We start from the raw sequence: 25,308 nt of genomic DNA on the forward strand, positions 1-25,308 counted from the left end.
AAAAATGAAGTGAAAGATAGTTCAGGTGGAAGTGCTCGCTTAGCACATTGTTAACTTGCCAAAGAACTAAAGCTACTAATGAAAAAATCATTAGAGATAAAAGAAAAAGATGGAAAATTTTAATAAAAACTAAAAGCACAAATAATTTTAAGAATAGAAGCTAAAAAAAGGGAGAAAGGATATAAATATCAATTTTATACTATTTGTTTGAAAAGAGAAATAGAAAAGTGTTTTTTTATGAGACCCACAAGAAAAATATTTTCTCCTGCAGATTGGCATGAAACGAAGGGGGAGAGCCAGAAAAAAATCTCTCTTCTTTTTGTTTGTTAAAAATATAATTAAAATTTTTATAACATACAAAACTAAACAAATGTTAGGAAAAAACAGCCGACTATAAAATTTAATTTTTTTTAGGTCAAATTATATTTTTAATTAATAATAGAATATTTTCCATAGATATTATTTAAAATTTTCAATTTACATAAACAAGCTGAAAAAAATTTCGTTAATCTTATTTTTATTTATTTAAATGACATATTTTTCATTTTATTTAAATATGATATTTTACTCACTAATTCACTTATAAATTATAATCCATTGAAGATTGGAATTTGGAAGCAACCACTGTTGATATCACAATAATAATTCGATCTCTAAACTGGGTCATCCATCTAGATGCCGTGGGGTTTAGGTAAATTTTTTGTTTGGCCCATTTTTAGATATAGAAGTTTACCTTGTCTCTACCAGTTCTCAATTTGGGCTTTGCTTTTCACCTCACCAGGGAACACACTAGGCCGATATCAACTAGGCCCACATGCATGGTACAAGGTAAATTAGTGAGTCTATATATGTATGTGTATGTATGTCCCACTCCTCTATCTCTCATAATTTCTTGGATAATTTTGCATCAAGAAGGAATGGGGCCTCGGCCATTATTTCATTTTATTTCCCATACTCAATCATGGTTGTTTTAAAAGCTTGAAATTTAAAGTGTAACCTTTTTATATATACCCCGACAGTACTATGAGACATATATATTCTCTATCTATAACTTTGTGCTATGTAAATGTCATGCATCAACAATATGTCCTGTTCTCTGGGATCGTTTGCCCCATTAGGACCCTACCCAGCCTTTAATTTAAGTGTTATAGAGCCATAATAGATGCTCCTCTTTCTATATCTATTTTCCCTCCCTTATCACGTTGAAAGTGTTATAGCATGTACCTCTTCCAGGTAGAGGTGTAAAAATTTCCTCTGATCATAGCTAGATACCCTTTGTCTGTTTTGGCCTCACTCGTGTACGTTTTCCATCGTTTCAAAATGCAAGTCTCAAAGTCTTAACTCTTAATAGAAAGAACAAAAAAAATAATATAAAAAACTGAAAATCTGAGAAAATGACCACTTCAATAGAGTATATGGAATTATATGGTAGGCACGCATGCACAAATATTATTGATTCCAATAGAGTATATAAGTAGTATTTTAGAGTTTTCAAACCCCCCCGCGAAAAATGACCACTTCAAATTTTGAAGCAGGATTCTCTCTCTTCAGATGGATATAATATAACAGAATATGGAGCTGAGCCTACGAGGGTCAGGAATGATGTAAGGGTGGAATCTGCCAAGTTTACGTGCTGTGAAACTGAATCTAGCTCTGAAGATGACATCATGTGCTCAATTAAAAAATGTATTTAATAATATATTAAATGTTCGCATTTCATAATGCACAATAATGCAAATTTATAACGGATATATATAACATGTTCGTTTTCAAAATACCAACATCATTGTTTATTTATTGAGACGTTGGTTGAAATTAGTTTAATGCATGAGTCATGTTCTCATGTCAGTCATCATGCCATATCCAACGATTTGAAATTGTGGAAATAGAACGTACAAGATCGTAGTGGTACTAAAGAAGCATCACTATTCATCTCGATATATTCTACGAAATATGTATAGCTAGTACGTTTTTTGGGCCTCACTTGATATCTCCTTATGGAACCAATGAAATACAGAAAATTATATAGAGTGAACTCCCATTATTTTTTTTTCTCCCCCCAGTTGTTGTATTTAAAGACTATTTTTTTTTTCTTAATGAGATTTTGTAGTCATACAAAAGTTGAGAGTGCATGAAATTTCATGAGTCTTTTTGTAAACAAGTTGAGTATATCAGTGTTGTTTAATTTAGAGGTCAGAGATGGAGAAGTTGAGCACCGAGCTTCTTAATTTGCATCTAATTAAGTTTTGAAGCCAGGTACTGGGGACCACCCTAAAACTAGCCTCGTTCGAAAAAGACACCAAATTCACCTTCCCAGCTATGAGAGAATTATAAGAAACTATTTTCGAATCTATATAGGTAATAGAAACATTTGAAAAGCAAGGGCCTGTGGTCCCTTTTACAATCATGATTACCAGTTGTAAGGTCATCCAAAAATCTAAGTGATGTAAGGTTTTACATAACCGTTCTAGGGCCTGACAGTGAGTGGGTAATTTTCTCAGCAGCAATGACTGGCTTAGATACTGTACACAATGTGTTCCTTAAATGAACTAATTAGGATTAGGATTTGATTGTTGTTTCAAACTGGTTTAGGCTCAATATGACTTTACTCTTAGTGTAATAAGGTGACTTTACTCTTTGATATTAGATTTCTAAGATGAGATCATAAACATATCAATTATCACACCTTCAACAAGACACCTTATTATAAAGATATAAAGAACATTGTCCTCCAAAGGCCTTGAATCTCATACCAAAGAATTCCTGTAATTATAGTGATCACTACTGTGTGAATACACATTTTTCAACATATCATTATTCTAGTGAAATATTTACTAACTTAAGTGTACTTTTTGTTAGTACCTGCCTTTTTTCATAGAGTTTCAACCTTATTGGAGAGTTCAGTGTTACCAAGAGACCTAAAAATTTAGCCAAGACCAAGACATCAACTTAGTCCATCTCATACAAATCATTAATTTCCAAAAGTATCTAGAAAAAAATCTTTATTGAATAAAATAAAATTAACCTTGATAATCTTTACCTAAGATATTAGTCCCGTGGGGGGGTTGACATAAAAAAATAAAAAAACTGTCGGCAAACCTGCATACAACATTGTGGGCACATGGTGTACGAAAGTTAAGGGACTCAGGGGGTCCATCTTCATTTCTGTGTCTGAGCTATTATGACCCATTTTAAGTTCAACACGAGTTGATGCAGATATCAATTATGTTTGTAACTGAATTGGATTGGATTGGAGCAGAGTGAAAGGTACTGAGATGATTTAAATGTTCTTGTTGATCCAGCAATTAAAAAAATAATATTGAATGGCATTGCATTTTGTTAGGTATTGTAAGAGACGCATGGTACATAGACTCGAGAAGAAGCTTAAAAATTATAAGGGGGTCATTTCTGACATCAATGCTCTGCCACAAATTAACTCAGTCAAATCCCTGCTTCTCTTATTGGCGCTGCAAAATGTTATTGCTCTTATGGATTAGGTGCTCCATAATTCATTTCATTGCTTACTTCCATTGCTCACGTACTTACAGAAATCAAAGTACTACCCTTTCTTTTTCATTTTAATTAACATTTTGCTTGTAAAGAATATGACACTATTAATTTGGGATTATTGCAAATCAAGAGTAGGCACAGTTACCTGTACGTCAAAATATATAGCATAATTCTAAAATGTATTTTAAAATATTATAATAGTCTCATTAATTCTGATGCCAACCTGTGTTAAATTTTACGTTAATTGAGATTATTCACTCTATATGATTTTAAGGACATACCTACGTTTTGGCCTGGTACAATTAGGAGCCTTGATTACCAAAAATAGGAGGCAGTGCCCTGAATTATTCTATTTTACTGTTCAAATATTGTAACTCCAATCATTTTACACATCTCAACGTCAAACTTTAGTATCGTCCTAGAAGGTAGATTTTTTGTTCTATCCTCCTTTTGGTAGCCGTCAGTCTCCTTGGCTTGCATCCACCCGTTTTAAGGGTATTTTATTACTGCTTGCATAGCTTTGGACTATCCTACATTCGATCTAAGCATTGATCCTTCACTGCACAAAGTAGGATGCCCCAAGCTATATATACAAGCTAAACGCGAATTATAAAAAAATTAATTGAAATTACTATAGTTAACGTGTATTTATAAAAGAATAAAGTGTTATATATATATATATATATATATATATATATATGAGTATGCTTACTGGTATATTAATTTTTCATTTACATAACTTCTTTTATATTTTTATTTTCAAAAACACTGAAATTTAATTTTTATCACCAAACAAATTAATAAATTAACTAACATTAGGTTATTTAGCCTAACTAGTGGTCTCAAGTTCAATTTTTAAGTATGTAGTTATATAAGTAAAATACTTGGAAAGGACACTTTATTACGCATAATAATTTTATCATGCTTCAGCAAGATTGTCTCTTATAAATGATATATGTGATTTATAAAATAAATTAAAAAAAGAATAAATAATATTTCACATACAATATTTGAAAAGCGTAATAAGAAATTAATATTTTTTAAAGAGTATGGGAAACAATTAAAACCTTTTTAAGCATAAATATAGACTTTCTCATTCATCACATTATTTGGTTGTTTTAGTTTAAATAGTAGAATCGAATTTAAGTTTTGAATATACAAGTTAAATAATTGAGAGAGTTTTATTATTTATAATAATTTTACTTAATTCAAACAAAATTATCTCTCATGTAAAATACTTATAGTCTATAAAATAATTGTCTAGAAGAGAAACCATGTGCACCCGTGTAGGAATAATAAGTGATAATTTGGTAGCTAGAAAAACAAATGATAAGTTTTGACAGAATATTTGTAAAATGATGATGTTCATCACCTTTACTACAGTATTTTTACCAAAATTATTTTTTCTACTATAATATTAGTAAAATATTTTTTTTACCATAATATCGGTGTGAAGTATTATTCTTCTTTGTTGATGATAAATCTTGACTTATTAAAAAATTTAATTGATTACTTTTAGTAAAAAATTTCATTCTAATTAATTTTTTTATTTATAAAATAATTCAAGATCTTACTTGAGATTGAATTTCAACCAACATGGTTTATTAACGTGAGTGTGTGAACTTAATTAGTTATAATATGTAATATAACAAAGAAAACCACAATTAGTAGTAGCAATCTTTGTATGCTCATGAACCTTTTGGTACACACATTGAGTTTCAGATTTTGAGATTATAGGAGATGAATCAAACAAGATTGGTCTGCGGCTATCAAATCTGATCATGAAAGCTAGTGGCGTTTAGATCTAAATAATCACAATGTAAGATCATTAGACACGAGGTTGAAAGTTTGCAGGGCAGGGACACCTCTTAATGATGAGAAGTCATATTCCTCCTAGTGTGTTTTGTGTAACTTTTTAAATATTTAGGAGAAAAATAATTAAGAATAGAAAAACCAAGATGAATAATCTAAATAATAATAAAAGAAATGATCACAAAATATTATAAAAATAGATTAAATTAGCTATATTTTCAAATCCAAATTTGGACGGGGATGCATTTCCATCATTTGGCAGAAAAAGAAAATAACAAAACAGAAACAAAACTCAAACCGGCTTATTATAGAGTTTCTTTGTGTTGGAAGAAGATTCTTTCCAATTAGGTTGAACATTCAATTCGAAGGTGTTATCAAAAGGTCAACAGAAACAGATCTGAAAATCATAAATGTTCGGATTGATACTTGATTAGGATATAAATAAGTCGATACGATCATGAGTGGATTCCGTATGCACATCATTATATAATAAAACATATATTTTTGTATTATTTATTATTAAATAAATTTCCATCACCGCCAATAAAAAAAAAAGAAATTTCATTTAAACTATCTTAATGTAAAATGTTAATAAAGCTATTAATTAATTATATGGATGTTTATCTACATGATAGTTTTGAAACGGCAACATACCAGCAATATATCACAGATTCCTAATGTAGTGACCCTGGATTAATTACCTCAACGAGATATTATTAATGTAAGAATCACACAGCTCACATCGTATCACGAGCTCACTAGGAGAGGATATTAAGAAATTATTACATGATCATGAAGGTTATAATATAATCTCAAATAATTTCTGCATTATACACCTAAAAATTAGTTAGAATCATAAACTCACTTACATCATTTTGGTCCAAAAATTGTGTGGCAGAGATAATTGACGTTAAATATGAAAAAATTAAATTTAGTCTTAAAATATATAAAAATTATAATAAATTAATCACATGAATAATTTAATATAATAAATTAATTTTTAAATTTTATAATTTAATATCAAATTAATTCTAAAATAATATGAATTATAAGATTCCAAAAATTTATATTTTATCATCAAATTGATAGATGAACATTACAATTTAATAATAAAATTATCTCACAAATTTAATCAATTAATCTATTATATTTTTACAAATTCAAAAATTAAACTTAAATTTTCCATTCTCAGCCACCAATTTATCACCATTTTATAATTTTAAAGACAAAAATAAATACTTATCCTAATTCAAAACTATATAAAGATTGCCCTTATAACTGGTTAGAATCATGTACATATATCTACTGCCACAAATGAAAAGAGAGTAACAGACAGAAAGACACACGGTGAGGAACTAGAAAGAGAGGTGCGTGGTCACATCGTCATCTTCCTCAATTCTTAATTCCTTTACCCATCTCAGTTCCCAATAAGCAGCAGAGTTGGTTCTCTTTGGTTTTAGTTCTCTACCAGCAGGCTTGGGAGTGAGTGCGATTAAGATAAGAACATAGAGAGAGAGTGTGTAATATTCTTCTCAAAAGGTTAAAAACTTCACAGATGTAAAAGGAAAAGGAGAAATTTTTAAAAAAGATTAAAAAAGAAAATAGTTGCATTACATCACCACAGATTCAAGTGTACTTTAATTCTTTTCATCAAATGTGACCGTTTTATGCTTCAAGGATCCGGTTTTTTCGCTTCTTCCCACAAGCCTTTTTTTAGATTATCTTGCCAAGACCTCAAACACTGCACAAACAAACAGTGTGTGTTGCGTCTGAGACCGCTGGCTAGCTACTTATTATATATGTCATTTTCATTATGATTTTATCACTTTGACAAGCCCCTTTACTTTACACAACACCTTCCTTCTTTCGAAACCTTTCAGCAAAGGGCATAAATTTACCAATTATGGGCAAGGAGTGGCATTGGAGTGGAAGGTCCTCCAAGAGAGGTGGAGGTGCTGAAACAGAAATCCCTTCCGGTTGCATGTGTGCAATGTTTCAGGCCTTTGATTTTCATCCTTTTCACTTTTCCATTAACCAGCAACAATCCTCTATCAAGTCTCCCACCCCAGAAGACCACACTGTCCTCAAAGGTACATTATCAATTCTCTCTATACTCCTTTTTATTGTCCAAAATAACCACTTTTCAACAACTCTTGAATAATTTATGGTTTTGTATAATTCAGGAGCAGAAGCACCAAGGAGTAGCTTGGAGTCGGAAACTGGTACTACAGTGTCATCGATTTCAAAAGAAGAAAATTTTAAAATACCAGTAAGTTAATTAACATGCACCCTTTCTTTCACAGTACCTCCTCCAATTTTTCACCAATTTTTATGAGTTTCACATACTTCTATTTGGGTTTGTTTATTCTATAAAGTGAGTACTGATGATAATAATGATGATTTTGAATGTTTCTTGAAACGCAGAAGAACATTCGAATCAAAACAAGAGGGAGCGGCACAAGATCAAGAACAGAAAGTTTTAGTGATCTTTCTTCAGAAATCAGTGCCTCTCCAGGGACCAAGACACCAACTTTGGTTGCAAGATTGATGGGTCTTGATCTTCTTCCTGATGCACATTCCTCTTCTTCCCCATCCCTTTCCACTCCGAACCTTCACAAACCACGGCAACACATCAAAATAATCAAACATAGAAACAGCACAGGCAGTAACACCTTGCCTGAGACTCCTAGAATGTCCTCTGGAAGAAGATCAGATGTCGAGCATAGACTCTCTCTCCAAATCAACAAGGAGAACAACACAGTCCCCTTTGAGGATTTTGAGTCTCCTCGGTTTTCATTTTCAAAGAGGAAATATTATGAGAACAGTTGCAGGAGTCCAAGCCATTATGCTAGGCAAATTGTCAAACAAGTGAAAGAAAGTGTGAGCAGAAAGGTTGGATTAGACATCACCAACACTGTCAAGAACAGAGAACACGGAAGAGAAGAATCTGTAGGCCAATTCAAATTCAAGAAAACTCCTAAAACTTCAGTGAATGAATCCAGCCCTGGAAAACACTCAAACTCATCTTACTCCCCAAGGCTCAGCAGATTCATTGATACCAAACACAAACCAAGCACAACGCCACCATCACCAACTACTCCAAAAAACCAAAACACACACTCAATACTAAAACCACCATCACCAACTACTTCAAAAAATCAAAACCCACACTCAATACTAAAGCCACCATCACCTCCTCCAGTAGTCAACATTGAAACACAGCTTTCAAGAGTTTTAACAAAGCCAAAGCCTCAAGCATTGCCTGAGAATGATTGGCAGAACCAAAAATCAGCCACAAAAGGCAAGAACACTAGCAGTGGAAAGTTGAGTTCCCGGGTCAACAAGCCTCCACAGACATCAATCAGAAACAAGCAAGAAGAGTCATTTATTACTCGTCCTCCATCAGCCACTAAAGCCAATGACATCAAAACCAAAAGCAAGAGAACTCATCCACTTTCAAGCAATCTTCTTAATAACCTCAACACGGTTCCAAATCTTCTCCCTGTCAAGACAAGACCTTCTCCTCAAAAACAGGTACCCTTTAATTAAGTTTCACAATACAAGTCTTTCTTCTTCCACAATCAATTCTGACTTGAAAGAACACGTTAATTATTGAGTTTTGTTAGTTGAATGTCTCATTTAACATCGTATCAAGTAGCAACTTTTAATATACACAAAACATATAATATTTTAATAAGTAAGATTATAAAATAAATACAGATAACTTTTTTTAAATGTTCATGACTTTTATTTTCAAACATCCACATATGATTATTCGGAGCTCATTCTCTCTATTGATTATTTTCAATCACCTCAAATTCTTTTTTTTATCTTTATTTCTATATTTAATTTTTTTTCTTAATGTTTATCATATTTTGGTTGAACCAAATATCTCTTAACCGAGAATCAAAGATTAATCTATGAAAACATTGATCCCGTGTTTGGTAAATGAGACATTAGGGGAAAGGATAAATGAAAATAATTTAAGATGATGAGAGGAGGAAAAATAAAGTAAATTTTTTTAAAAAAAATGATAAAATCTAGTATATTATTTTTTTTAAAAAAAATGATAAAATCTAGTATATTATTTTTTTTTCTATTTTTCTCTTTGTCTCTTTAAGAAATATCTTTTAATTTAAGTTTTTTTTCACTTATTTTTATTCATCGAAAATCCTCATACATTTAAAGGATTGATAATTTTTAATGTTTATCTCTAAATTTTATTTCAATGGTATTTTTAAATGAAAGTATTGATAATTAAAAAAAATGTATCACATTTTTTTAAACGTTCATTATAAATTTAAAATACGATTTATATAATGAAAAATATTAATTTATTAAGAATTTTATCTATATAAAAGTAGATACTTGTATATAAGATATAAAAAAATGTTGATCTCATTTCTTCCCTGTTTCTGTCTGATTCTGACCACTTGGTTTTATTTTTTGCGTGTGTGTTACGGTAAAAAAAAAAACAGTCACAGGTACGTGATGGTGATGATGATGCTCGAGATGCAAAACGCAGCGCACAGTTATTTAGTAGTTCGGGCCTTTCGTACAAACAAGAAGCGCCACGACCACACTCACCCCGAGGAGGAACCACCAGCAGCGATGACGACAAATCTCACGGCACCTCCGCCACCACCACCGGCGCAGACGACGACGACGAAGGACCAGAATATCAGTACATCACAACCATCCTAACCCGTAGTACTACCACCACTGGGCCCCACAACAGCAACCTACCCCACCTCCAGTTTCAGTGGTTCTCTCCGACACACCCCTTGGACCCTTCCGTATTTCACCGTCTCGAGCACTACACAACATCCAATTCCTTTGTTTCCTTCCCCAGCGACAACAAAGATTGCATCTTTAAGCGGAAACAACATCTGGGTCCGCGCTGCAACCGTAGATTACTGTTCGATTTGGTCGATGAGTTGCTGTCGGAGATTCTTGTTCGGCCGAGGCGTTACAAAGGGGCGTTGTTGGAGACAGTGTGGGAGAGGGTTCGGAGTTTCCCACGTGCGAAGTGCGAGGTTTTGGAGGATATTGATGCGTTGATTGAGATGGAAGAGATGAAGAAAGATGAGGAAGGGGAAGGGTTGGTGAAGGAGATTGAGAGGAGCATGTTTGAGACGTTGGTGCATGAAACGTTTACCGTTATGGTTGGTGGCGTGGATACGAAGGGAAAGTGTTAAGTGGGTGTCACATGGGAAAATGGTTCACGTGATGCCATGGATCCCTCATCCAAGCCGTGAAACGGGAGGGGAGGCACGTGGTTTTGTAAAACTCATTATTTTCTTGCAGAGGTTTTCCATGCCCTCTCTCTCTTGTAAAATTCCTTCTTTCTTGTTAATATTTAGTTTATATCTTGAGGAAATTTAACCAAGGTAGTGGATTTTCATTTTGCTTTACTTTTTTTGTTAATAGTGTTTAGTTGCTATTTTTTTTACAAGAAGGAATTGAATATGTTAACACATCTTATTTAACCAAGTTAAACTTAAACTTCCTTGATGGTGTTGTTAATTAGTTGCTATATTTCTGCTTCCCCAACTTTTCACACCTAAATTCATGAAAAATGACTCTCGAGTCTCGACTAAAGTGAGCAGTCTATTAATTTAAATAATCTTTTCATTTTTAACGAATATCTTTTTAAATGGAATAATGACATAAATATTCTTCTAAAAAATAATGATATATAGATATTTTTTATATATCAATTACCTTATTATTTTTTTTTATTTTTTATCTATTTTTTCCTTTTCATATTATAACATTTATCATTTTTCTATTTTTCCTAAAAGCTATGGTAAAAGAAAAAAAAATCATATCCAATGATCATGATTTATAAGAAACATGAATTTTGGGAATTATGATTTGTAAGAATAATTAAAATTTATTTGGTTGATCATATAAATATTATTGTGAGTATTTATACACATTTTTTAAAAATCAAAGATTTTTCATGTTTGATTTTAATAATATTGCTCTTATTTGTTTTACTCACAAAAAATCCTTATAGAGAAATAAATTCAATAAGATCCATTTATATATGCACAACTTTATTATTTAATTTTTTTAATATTTTTATTTATCATATAGTTTTTATTATTATTTAAATTAAATTTAGTGTTTTTAAATAAGAAAAACTCATGAAAATGTTTTGTTTGACTTAACAAGTGTGTTTATTTACTTCTATGCATCATTGAGTGCAATAATAATTATAAAGTTATCAGGTATCAATCTAGTTGGATCTGTCCCCCTACTATTGTTATATACTTTGCCTCACATTTCATTATTAAAAAAAATAATTTTTTTTTATAATTTAGAAAAGTTAGAGCTTATTGAATTGTCATGATCCACATATTTGCAAAAAAAAAAAAATTCACGATAATCAAATAAGAAATAATATCAAAATTGATCATCACATATAATTTATTAAATATATATTTAATTTTAAAAATATAATAATTAAATTTAAGAATAATGAAATTATAAATTTTAATTTTATTTCTTATTCAAATTATTTAGCATAACTAGTTTTAATCAAAATAATCTATATAAATAACATGTAAAAAACTATAGGAAAATAACATTTAAAAATAATTTATTTCAACATTTTTTTTTAAATTAAATAATATTTTTTTTTGAAAAATGATTCAATCACATTATAGGATTAGATAAGTATTGCAAAAATATTTTTCATGAATTTTAAAATTACAAGTATGTTGGTCTGATTTTTAATAATTTTCTGTTTAACTTTAACATCACAAAAATTTCCATGCTCTCTACAGTATAATTTTGTTATAATTTCTACAAAATATTTCCTTAATGTTGCAAACATAATATTAGTTGATTTGTTAATTGAAAGCTTGATTTTTAAAGAATTAAAATTTAAAAATAATTTAAAAAGTATAATTACACTCGATAAATTTTAAAAATTAAAACAATATATTTTATAAAAAAATAATTTTATTTTTTTAAATTACAACATTAAAATGATAAATTACTTTTGTTAATATTTTTATTCTTAATCTTAATTACTTAGAAATTTATTTAAAAAAATTATGTAATAGTATTAAATGAGATTATAAGGGTAAGTTGATATTTTTACTGATTAAAACTTTACCTCAATCTGTTAAAATTTGAGGGGGCGTTTACTTAGAATTTTGTTTTCTGTTTTCACTTTTTGATTATAAAATTATCGATCACTTTATTTTTATTTTGTTTCATGTTTTTAAAGATTTGTACAGGAAGTGGATAAAACAAAAAAAAAATATTTTCATTTCATGTCAATTTTTATAGTGTAAGAACCTATTTTGGATTTTTAAATTATTTTTTATGGGACTCATGAGGTTATATAAGATGTAAAATTTTTTGTTAAGATTTGATAGACAAGAGTTGTTGAGTTCAATAATTTAACTAAAAAACCTCTATTAAAGGAACTCTAATATATATATATATATATATATATATATATATATATATATATATATATATATATATATATATATATATATATATATATATATATATATATATATATATATATATATATAATTTTGTTATCTTCATTACATTGGGTTGCAATAAAAATTAAGATATTTGAGTCATATATATATATATAGTTATATTAAATATTTAGATAATATTTTATTATTCATAATGATCTTTTGTAACCTAATGAACAAAATTATTTTCGATGAAAAATAATGTAATCCAGAACAAAATTCAAATATTATATATTCATTAAAATTGAAGAATTTGAATACTTTGGATAAAGTATTAGATTTAACTTCATAGTGTATATACACAAAAATCTATTCTTTCTTACCATCATGTTCCAAATAAATTATCATTTTTCCTTTATTTAAAAACATTTTTTTTATTTTGTAAAGATCGATTTGTACACAGGCACCGGTTTTTTTTTTATTTAAAAAAAACATAGATATAAAGTGGATGGAACAATAGTTTAGTGGGCAGATACTGTTATCGTACCTACAATGAAAAAAAAAGGGGAAGATTATAAAAAGGATGCATCGCTTTTTGAACAAGGATAAAAAGGTGGAATATGCTCAGAGAATCATATTCTCTTTTGTTCTTGCTTCATGGAAGTTAGAGATTGTAATCTAGAGGGCAAGCTTACAATTATTTATAAAAAAAATAAAATTAAAAGGAGATTTTGCATGAAAACGTTCGTGAACTTCAATGCAAGCATTTATCCTTTTCTTTTTTGTAAACAAAAAGTTAAATATATATGAATAGAAAAAAGTTAAATGCTGAAAAAGAAACCCAAAACAATGAACTTTTTCTTTCCAATGTTAAAGAACTTCCGTCCAAGAGCTGGAGTTAATTATCATATAAGCAAAGGATCCTACTTTTTTAGTTTTTTATCAAACCAAAACTTAAGAAAATAGATACTTTTCGAGTCATAATTTAGACAAAAGACATGGAGTTTTTTTTTTGGGCAAGTTTTTTTTTTCTTTTAATATAATGGGTCTCACTTAATACTTACAATAATATTCTTAATGGATATGATGCACAATGGTTGACAAAAATATATAAGGAATAATTCGATTCTGATATATGAAAGAATATTTATATATTAATAAGAAATATCAATCTCTTATTAAGAGATTACTGATAATATATATTTTTATTGATAGACATTAAAGATAAGTATTAGATATTTACAATAACATGCAACTTTTCCACTAATAAAAAATTAGTATATATCTAACTCTTAACTAAGGAATATCCTAATTAAGTTTAACGAAAAAAATTGTGAAGTACTAACGTATAATATGGCAGCTGAAACCTAAACTATTACTATTAGCCCAAACAAAATAAGCGGGAAATTCAAACAAGAATACATTAAATACTTAATTAATAGGTGACATGTGGAATTAACCATATTGTCTGATCGTAAATGGTGGACACAAGTGAAGAGACTGAGACTGGAGATGGCTGACCGGTGTCCAATTTAATGTTTACCTGTTTAGAGTAACACATGGTTCGCTAATAGATCTGTTTCTTTCTGCGTGTCCTTCAAGGGTTTGTGATCTAAGTTGGTGATTGCAATTTTGCTTTGTTTGGTGTATGGTAGGGTACTGCAATATTATCAATTGTTTTCTCAACATGAACTGAAACTTTGCTGAGATGATGATGATTGTGAATTCAATAATAATGAGTCATTGATTGGGAGAAAAGACTCAGATAGGGAAAGCTGACAACAATGTAACACAAAAAAAGAAAGAAAAGTGCATTAGCCAAACTTTTTGTTAAGGGCAAATGCATTTCAATTATCACTCTATCAGTGCTGAATTTTTTAACACACTGGCTCCCAGACAAAAAAATTAAAAGGAAAAGGGCTTATGAGGGGAAAAGGGAATCTTTCCAAGTTTTTCGAAAACACAAATTGCAACACAACATATGGCAAATCTGATTTTATTCTGTTTCAGTAAGGTAATGCAACTTATAAATGTGTACGAATTGTTCATGAAGCTATCTATAAAGTTTAAGCAACCTTACTTCAGAACATCACATATTGTTCTGCTATTGCCAAAGTAGCTTTACCCGTAGTAGAACATAAAGTTTTAGAGTATGAATTTATAATACTCATATGATATTACATTCTCCAACAATCATTAATGTTGATGAGTTAATTAGATCAGTTCCAATATTGTTTTGGATCACAAAAATTCAAATTACAATGACCAATGAACTAATTGCCAATCTTTAAAATAATCCATCCTTAATTAATTAGTTCGTACAAATACCACAACCATAGAAGCATGAGACTTCTTCCATCACTCCCTCCCACTGACAATAATGTAAAAATTAAACTAAAATTATTAAATACACCGTTAAAATTAAATAATTCAAACATATGGTAGAAATAAAATTAGGTTAAATTAAATTTTATAAAGTGTAAGTCTGACTTTAATTTCCTAATAAAATACTATTTACTAACCTATTTATACGGTAAATGGCTCGTGTTAGTCCTAATATAATACTGACTTAATTTCCTAATCTCAAGTTGTACTTTATGGACCTAAGGAATGGCAATGACATTCTTTCTGATATTGTCTTTTAGATATTTTTTATTCGTTGAAATATATTGAAAATTACTAATTTTAATATGTTTTGTTTTTTATTTAATGTAAATCAGAAAAGAAAAACAATAATTATAAAACAAAACCTACCAAAATTAATAATTTTTAATAAATTTAACCAATCATGAAGAAAATATATGAAAAAGAGTGTATATTGCTAGTCTTCTTCTATGTTTCATTATTCTCCCATCACAAAATAAGTGTAATATATATTTGACTTTTTAATGTAACATTAATTTTTTTTTCAATATTCCTAATAAATGTCATTTTAATTTTTTAATCTAATATTAATATTACTCTCTTTAACCTGTTTAATGAAGTTAGTATTACTGTGGAAGTATTATTTTAAGACTTAATTTCTTCGCCTATAGTGTCTTTCAACTTTTTACTCTATTGTAGACATCAACTCTTGTGTTGCTAGTTGCTATATGACTTTTGTAGCTTTGTTTTTGTGACCAGTCTAATCACTTGTGGTTTCAGCCGAGCTATTTAATAAAATTGATAAAATTATAAATTTGATCTTTCAATTTATTTTTAGTTTCGGATTTAATTTCTCATTAATTTAATTCATGAATTTGGTCCTTTTATTTTTAAAAAATTGTGTAATATTGATCCTCTGGTCACAATTGAACATTCATGTTTTGATTGGATGTCAACTCTATGAAAGATGAAATATATTGTTGTTTTTATTAACCCATTAGAACACGATACGTGACAGTAATGTGACACGTGATAGTCAACATCACTTGTTAACGGTCAACGTCCAATTGTGGTATGGGGAACCAACATTGCACAATTTTACAAAATAGGAGGATCAAATTCGTGAATTAAATTACTGGAAGACCAAATCTAAAATTGAAGATAAACTGGGATATCAAAAATGCAATTTTGCCAATAAAATTCTTTTCGGCTGTTAAAAAAATTGTCGACAACAGTTCAAAATAATAATAAGGTCTAAGAAAAACAACTTGAGATTATTTTCGATCCCGTGAAAACCTGTTAAGTTAAAAAGTTATATTAAAAGACACTAGTAAAAAATGTTAAAAACTAAAATGAGTTTTTTTTTTTTTTACTGAAAAGTTAGTTAAAACTATAAGATTATAGTATCAATTTTGAAAGAAGAAAAAAATTGAGAAGGATATCTTGAAAGCGGTATAAATTGATCAAATGTTGCGGACTCAGTCAGTAGAAAAATAGAAGTTAATATGTGAAATAATAAGTTGTTAATTTTCTACTCAGTTAGTAGTTTACTACAAATAGAGGTACCATCTTCAAATAACTCTTTGTAGCAGGACTCTGTTGTTACAATTAGAGTATGATAATGATGGTCATGGTTGCAGCAGGTGCAGCCTGACACTGAGTCCTAACACAGTACTTGGAGCCAGACGATCTTAATAGCACGAAGCAGAGTAGAAATACGGAGTTATTTTTTTTTTTTCTGAGAACCTAAACACAGTGGAAATGTAGATGCTATAAAGTTAAAAAGCCATGCCCCACCACTACTTGGTACTTGCCAGAACTGCAGAGCTATTTCCATCTCTTTATTCTTTTTCATTGTAGATGAGTAGATATCTCATCATAAAAATGATGCTTAGTTGGTAATTTCAGCTTCGTCACAAATGCTACTAATGCCACTCATCTTTTTTCAATAGTATATATATGTTTAATTTACTGTATATGCGAGAATACTCATTCTTTTCCATATATATATAGGGCATGTAATAGAATGAATATTCACGTCTGTTATAACTAGCTAGATGGTTTGAACCTTGAATCAGTTGGGATTATTTTATTTTATCCACGTTTCCTTTGAGACTAGCTAGCTTCTCAGATATGTTATTATTTGATGGTTTGGACGTTGGATCTTTTTTAACTAAGAAAGCTAGATGGCGGGAAAAGTTTCACTTGATGCTCTTTAAGACTTGTGTTAGTTTAGGTAAACATTAATTTATGTAAACAAATCTTCATTAGTTTTCTAAGAAAACAAAAGAAATAAAATGTTTATTTTCTTGAAAATTGTTTTCTAGCATGCAACATAAAAAAAATGCAGTGCACTTACTTAAGAATCATTATGTTCCAAAGATTGTGTAATTGTGCTGCTCGTTCAAAAGTATGGTTAATTAGTTAATTATATTTATTTATCAACTTATATACTTGATCAAAAGGAGTTATAACTTATAAGATTGGTTTAATGATTAAAGGGAAAAAAATATCATAGATTTAAATATCTTTCACTAACATTTTAATAAAACTAACAAATAACTGATAAAAAAAATTACTCGACCGAATATTGCTCTATTGGAGAGATATGACAAGCAAACACTCGATCCCACCTTCCCAAACTCATCCATGAGCATGTCCTTATCCATGTCGGGATAAGAAAATTGATGCTCAATATCCTGCCCACTGGGAATTGGAGAAACCTACCCATGTACCCCACCCCTTCATCTTGTAATTTTATATTTGTAATTTACACAAATTATATATCAAATATTTTTTGAATCAAATAATGCATAAAAGTGAATGATAGTAAATTTAATAAAAAAAATCAAATTATACTACTAATATAAGTATATAATTAAGTTAAAATTTATAAATTGATTGATACTATATAATTTAATTATTATTAGAATAAGTTCAAGAGTCAAGACAGATATTTACATCACTAAGTAAACTAATCCCTACCGTTTCATTTACATGTTGAGAAAAACCTAATCCTAATCATGTTCAAATCTGATATTTCCAAAGTTAGGTCAGACTGAGACAAATATCGGTAGGTATGAATTTTGTTTTAAACCCTGCCAGCAGCCAGCAAACAAAAAATTTGGATCTGGCATAAACACTCTTGCCGCGCCCAAGAACAATGCAGGATAATAATGGATGAGTTAATAATGGTGTCTATGAAGTATTTGCTTTTTAGTTGAAAATTCTCAAACCACGGTTTTGCACAAAAGCTGAAATGACAATTTTTTTGTCTCGTGAATATTTGAGATCTTTCAAATGAAAAACCAATTATACACATTATGGGGTTACATACGAAATTCGTGATAGGGTATTGTTCAATGATTTGTTACGTTATTGAAGGTTGAAAATTTCAATTTTTTATTTTATAATCATTTTATTTTTATTAAATTATATAGTCTTACTAGTTATCATTATATGAACATTTCTTATTTTGAATTGCAAGGAATTTTGTATAAAACTTATATGTAGCCTCTCATAAAAGTCTCAAAGTTTATCTAAATAGATTAGTTTATATTTGATTAATTTTTTCTTGAATTTTTTTTTATTTTTAAATTATAAATACCGTCTTATGCTATTTAGGACTTTTGACGACGTAATTATAAAATAAGATTTTCGTTTTATCAGAACGCATTAGAATTCTACGAAAAGTACATTCTCTATTTTAAATTTGATTCGTTCAAAACGAAAGGTGTACACTTTTAGATAATACTGTAAAGTACTTTGATCTTAAACATGGATAATAACGAATGTAAGTATAATTCCAAATTATTTAAATTAATCGATCTCAGATTTTTTTTTTAAAAAAAGAATAAAACTTATAAGAGGTTTCTTGAGTATTTTTGGTATTGTTCTTTAATTAGAGTTTAGTTTTACTACAGTAACCTATGTTGACTTTTAATGTAAACCTTTAAAATCCAAGTTAGAATCATGGGTTATGTGAAAATATAGAGATCAAAGACGAAGCATGGAATCCATGCTATTCATGAAACATCTCTCCCTCAAACTTACGACAACATCGAAGTGTGCACTTAAGAGGGACAAGAGCAGAGTAAAGACAACAAAAAACCAGGTATTACTCTTGGCTTGTCTACCACATTTGTCACTCATGGTGATGCACAAACTATCTGTATGTTTGGATCTGCATTTCGGAAAAATGGTTCCACGTCTGGCCAGAAACCACTATCAGTGACATCTGCGTCTTTTTGACACTTAACATGAAAATTCCAAAATACCTGAGTTAAGAGTGTCCAAATATACACGATATTCTAAGGGAGCAGCTGCATTTGGAAGTTGGCAGGATCGATATTTTTTTTTATAACAAAAATTAGAGGTGGATTTACTTAAATGAATTGTAACCATAATCTTCTGTCCATTGTTAGTTGTTACTATCTGTTTAGATTTCATACTTTATTTTCTAAGTCGGTAAAGTGTATAGTACAATCCGATTTTTTTTTTTTTCTAAAAAAAAACCTACAAAACTAGAAGAAAATTGAAAATTGTTTGATTGGATTTAAAAAAAAAAATTTAATTAAAATATACTGTGACTAAGCTCAGTTTGCATAGGAAATACACAGCCATCAAGTTCAGGGGGTGAATCACTATGATTAATATTTTTTTATATTCAGAATCACTATGATTAATATGTGATGAATATATTATAAATTTGAAATTCAAGGATAATTAATAGTTCCGTAACTATTTAAATAATATTTAATAGTCTATATATTTTTTTTTTAAAAAGAAACATTTTTTTAGAGTGAGAAGAATAAATGTTAATCCTTAAATTTTATTATAAATAGGCATGATACATGACAGAAACCTATGTGTGGCTTACTTGGACCTGGGCCCAACAATTGATCTCCACTGACCCATTTACATCTCTCAGCCCAAGATTTCTATCAATACAAGTCATGAGTTTTTTAAAAAGTAGGTGACTTTCAATGTTGCTAATTTAAAATGAGTCAATGATTGTATGTCCTAAATTTATTTACTTCATTTTCATAAAAATATTTTTTCACTATTTTGTATAGGCTAAATTATAATTTTGAACTTCCTAATTTTTCAAATCCTTAGTTTTGGTCCCTAGAAAAAATAAAAAAAAAATTATTAATAATCCTAATTCTCTATAACAATGTAATTCTACTCTTATATGTAAATACCTCTTTTACCTCCCGTGCCGCACACAACTTCAGGTTAGGGTTAATAATCTTTTATTTAAGTTTTTTAATGATTAATAATTTCATTTAATTCATAATTAATTTAATATATTTTATAATCACAATTATTAGTTAATAATTTATCAAGTGAAGCAAAATTATCAATTTATAAAACTAAGAGAATCAAATGTTACAATTAAAAATCAAGGAGAACAAAATCATGAATTTAAAAAATTAAGAAGACTAAAATTACAATTTAGCATGTAGTATATACATCCCATATATGCGGTTATCGATCAGGTCAAAAATCTTGACTAGTGTGAGAAAAAGAAAATATTTAATTACAATCATCGGATTAAAATTGAAAGTTCAGATGGTGCATTTAATAATAAATCTAACGTGACTTTCTTCATTTCAAATTAAAGATCAGGTGATATTTTCAAAAAACTAGTCTGCCTCAACCAACTGTCACAGAAATACTCCTTTGGGGAAAGAAGATTACACTTCCAAGTTAATGGGTTACAACTTACAAGAACATAGGACCGAAGGACATATATACCTTGCACAGAAATTATGGACTTCTCACCTAAAATGAATTTAATGCAATAATATCTTACTATAGTATTCTCAGGTTCTGCCATCTACATCGAAGCCAGCCCCAGTCCAGCCAGGAGTTGAAGATCTACCCTTGGCCACAGCACCAATTCCCTTTCCTTTTGGTTGGAAGTTGACTTTCTTTTTACTTCTGCCTTCGCCTTCATTATGAGGCTGCTGATTAGGCCCATTTGTTACTGCAACTTTCTGACCATTACTTTGGTTGGGAACACTCTCGGTTGATCCCTCATTTGATTCCTTGGCATTGGGAACAGAGGAACCAGGTTGGGGTGTACTACTCTGAGAAGAAGCTCCTGATCTCCCATCCTAATATAATTCAAGCGCACGATTTTTACATTTACTGGTGCAGCATAAAGATCAGAAGATGCATATGCAAAAGCATATATTGTGCACGAGACTGTCTAAATGTAGCATCAACAAAATAATGAAACCGTGAAAAAGGCAATATTTTCAGAAGAGAAGTCAGAAAGTGCAAGCAGGTTCCCATTTCTCCTACAACGCATATCCCAATCCCAAAAATTTCAATTCCAAGTTATTCTAGATGAAGCTCAGGACATATAGTTAGAAGTTCTAGAAAACAGTTGATTCATTAATAAGGTCACTAAGCAGTATATTCACCTGAAAATTAGGGGCGTACCTTAGAAGCTACCACTAACTAGATAGATCTAATAATGATGAATACAGTGAGAAAAACATACATGATAAAGATTAGTTGATGGGCGAGTTGGATTCAAAGCTTCCAATCTTCTTTTTAATTCCTCCAGCCTAGCAAACTGAGAGTTACTGCTTTCTTGAACCTATATAAAATCGTCAGTGTCAAACAACTAGCTAAACAGTAGAGCATATTATGTCTTCATTTAACACTATTTACCAGATTACTCAAGTCTTCACATAACTTTTGCTTTAATGCTTCCTCATCTCTTACTACTTTGGATGCTGATTCCCACACCTACAGCACAAACAATTAAGATGTCAACTACTTCCTCCATCCCTAATTATAAGAGTCTTTCAACTAATTCACACCTCTTAAGAAAAATAGTTATCGCATTAAATTTGTCAATTATTTGTATTTTGATTCCAAAATTATCCCTTTCTTCTTTCTCTCTATCCACTTACTTGTTTTTCATTAATGTTTGGAAAGAGAATAATTAAGTAAAGATATATAGAAAAAAAATAATTAATGCATCTAGAAATTAGAAAAGTGTCTTATAAAAAGGAACAAAAATTTTTTTTAAAAGAATCTTATAATTAGGGATAGAAAGAGTATATATGAGAAGGTACTAAGCATACCAATTGATATAGTAGATCAACTGATTAAAATTATCTACACTCATACATATCCATATCACTAACCTTCTAAACAGTATTTACTTTAGTGCATTCAACTTGTTAATTTAATCATAAAACAAAACTAAGAGCAAAAGAAAAAGTAAAAAGAATAACAGTCAATTCTTATGTTGTTAACACAAATAATGGTTCAGACTTCAGAGATCTTATAAAATAAACTCTTCTGTTTTCAACAGATACAGAAACAGAAAGAGCGAAAACCATTTATGAAAAACTAAGTATAAATTTCTTTTATTTGCTACGATCAAATTAGTTTTTTTTTTTCTCTCAAAAATTTACTTGCACTTGCTGGGTAAAGTGCTTAAATAATGTTATCTCCAAGATCATTACTGAGTAAGAAACTAATATATCTCCAATGCACTGTTTTAACTTTTAACCCTAGAAGCCTATTCAGTACACTATATAGAATATTAAAGTGACAGAGTGACAGAGTAACAGACCTTCTGTGCCTGTTCTTCCTTTAGCTTGGCCACCCGGATTCTTTCTGTTGATTCCTCTATTTTCTTCCTCAAATGTTCAAGAGCTTAAAGTATGCATCATGTATAAAAATTAAAGCAAAGTCATTTCACTATAAAAATCAGGGAAGAACAACCTTTTCAATTTTATGCCAGAAAGGGCGACAATAACATGTAGAAACCTGCTTTTTTCGGCCCAGCTGTTAGTTTCATCTCCAGTGAAAGATTTGCAAGCTCACGCTCCACATCACGAATTTTAGAATAGTTTTCTTGAATGTATCTGAAAATAATAATAGCATGAGGTCTAGATGATCGAGTCCAGTTACTTATTTGTCTACATAAAGTATTCAGTGGCAATCGGCAATAAATAAAGGCCTCATTCAATCTTTAAAGTTTCCCAGTCATCACACCATGCAATAGTGGAGAAAAGGGATCAGAGGACATTCAAAACCACCCAAGATCTTATATTTATCAACACTACAAGACAGCAAATTTTCTTTTTTTCCTATTATTCACATTTCACAAGCTTAATCGCTAAAATCCCAAATGTATGGTATATCCAAACTAGATGTTAGTTCTATAATAGAGAAATTAACTATGATTTCTCTTTCTCGATCTCAACCTATTTATTGGCTTTAAACACAATATACTAAATTACAAGTTCAGTAATCAGTACAATGCAATCACATTTTTTTTAAAAGAAAAAAAGTATTATATGCATCAGTCCTGCCACCACAAACCATATAGCACATCATCAAAATGGATTAAGCATTACCATCTGCGAAACATTGCAATGAATTCCATTCATTTTAACACTGCCTATTCGCCTTTAATTCCTTCTGCTAGCAACATATTACCACTTCTTCAAGATTTATGAATGTGGCATTTCACAAAATAATGATATTGCTTTATTCCTTCATCAACCCAACTGAATCTCTCACAAGTCACAAGTTACAACCATTGACCTAAAACCACCCACTCTACCATCCCAATTTAAGAACATTCCAGTCTTTTCCTAGGTTCTAGCTTAGTAGATATCAAAATCAACTCTACATCTTCCACAGCAATTGGTTACTTGATATTGCACGGAGAATTGTGTAAATTTATTGTAAAATCTCCAATTTCTCCCAAAACTCTCCATAAGCACATAAAAATAGAACACAGAAAATCCTAAATCATCAAATTCGATTTCGACGTGGGAATAAAATAAACTAAATCCAAACAATGCTGGCTCAAAGCAGAGAACAAAGTCATTGCCAGATCCGAATGAAGAGAAATAGAGAGAGAAGTTACTTCTGCAATTGAAGCTGTTCTGCTTCGATGATCTGAAACGAGAAGAAGAAAAAAAACAATGAAAATAAAAATAAAAAATCAATCCAGTAACGACAAAGCGAAACGAAAACGGCAACGGAGAGAACGAACCTTCTCGGTGTAGCCGATGACGGGAGCTTCTTTAGCGAGACCATCGGGTCCGATCTCAGGGAGAAGCGAAGGGTTCGAAGCCATTTCGGAATCCGATCACTCGCATTCTACAACTCAATCGAGTGCCGCCGCAAGCGCCGCCGCCGCCCGGTTCGAGAAAAAAAGCGGTTTGAAGAACCCAATGCGGAAAATGGTCTGAGTGAGAGTGACGCTGTTACAGTTAGCAGTTATCGTGGATGGATGATTCAATCTTTTTTTACTCGTTTCCACGTGCTTCACACGTTAGCCAGTCACAAATTCACGCAGAAAGTTTATATTATTTCCTTTTTAAAAAAATGGCCACATTGATTTTTTTTTTTATTAAAATTTGGTAGTGATTTCAAGCTTTTATCTCGATAAAACAATTCTTTTATAAATAATGATACTAACATTATGATCAAAATTTGTTCACTTTAAATTTTCTAATCTAAACAATTAATTTTAATTACAGTTCAACGAGACTCCTTGGCAAAAACGGAAATTAGTTTAGTTAATTACTACCTAGTTGACGCCAATGCAATTGCACCTGCCGACCGCACCAGCTCGCAGAGTTCTCAACGTTTTAAAAATTAGACCAGTTATTGATAATTTTGTTAAGGCACTTAATTATAGTTTATTGCTTTAATGTCTCACCAAAATAAGTTTATTAACTTTAATGATAATTAAATTATCATATAATTATATATATATATATATATATATATATATATATATTCAATTATCATATAATATATTAAACAATTAATATAAAAATCGCGTTATCTATCTTTAAATAGTAACAATTTTACATGCACACTTTTATTTATCTCAAAAAATATTTTTGACCTAATTAAATAAAACAGTTCAAACCTATTATCTGCCACTATTTATTACTTGTTTTGAACTAATTCATGACTTATTTTTCATCCATTTTTTGAATTATTCATATTGTTGACGTACCATATTCACCAAATTTTTAGTTAAACGGGTTAGTTTAGTCTGATTTTTAAGCACTATAGAGTTAATCAAACCATCACAGAACACATGTTAGCTGAAAATCTTTCTGTCGAAAGCAACTATAACTTAGAAAACATAATGAACTTCACATCATTC

At 30.0% G+C, this 25,308-nt stretch overlaps 2 protein-coding genes across 2 annotated transcripts; one reads left to right on the forward strand and one right to left on the reverse strand.

Moving 5' to 3' along the window:
* The first annotated feature begins 6,635 nt into the window (after window positions 1-6,635).
* Window positions 6,636-10,736, forward strand: LOC114370337 (proteoglycan 4-like). Its single transcript, XM_028327650.1, has 4 exons — window positions 6,636-7,412; window positions 7,506-7,591; window positions 7,747-8,856; window positions 9,801-10,736. The coding sequence occupies exons 1-4, from the start codon at window positions 7,226-7,228 to the stop codon at window positions 10,518-10,520; spliced, it is 2,103 nt and encodes a 700-aa protein (XP_028183451.1). The 5' UTR covers window positions 6,636-7,225; the 3' UTR covers window positions 10,521-10,736.
* A 9,925-nt stretch (window positions 10,737-20,661) lies between these two features.
* Window positions 20,662-24,416, reverse strand: LOC114369546. The gene is made up of 7 exons (XM_028326773.1): window positions 24,178-24,416; window positions 24,049-24,080; window positions 22,938-23,035; window positions 22,741-22,823; window positions 21,825-21,902; window positions 21,652-21,750; window positions 20,662-21,259 (listed from the first exon to the last, which is right to left on the reverse strand). Exons 1-7 carry the CDS (start codon window positions 24,259-24,261, stop codon window positions 20,966-20,968), a joined length of 768 nt encoding a protein of 255 aa, XP_028182574.1. The 5' UTR covers window positions 24,262-24,416; the 3' UTR covers window positions 20,662-20,965.
* Window positions 24,417-25,308: the final 892 nt, after the last annotated feature.

The sequence above is a fragment of the Glycine soja genome, chromosome 10, assembly GCF_004193775.1.
Source record: "Glycine soja cultivar W05 chromosome 10, ASM419377v2, whole genome shotgun sequence".
NCBI classification, from domain to species: domain Eukaryota; kingdom Viridiplantae; phylum Streptophyta; class Magnoliopsida; order Fabales; family Fabaceae; genus Glycine; species Glycine soja.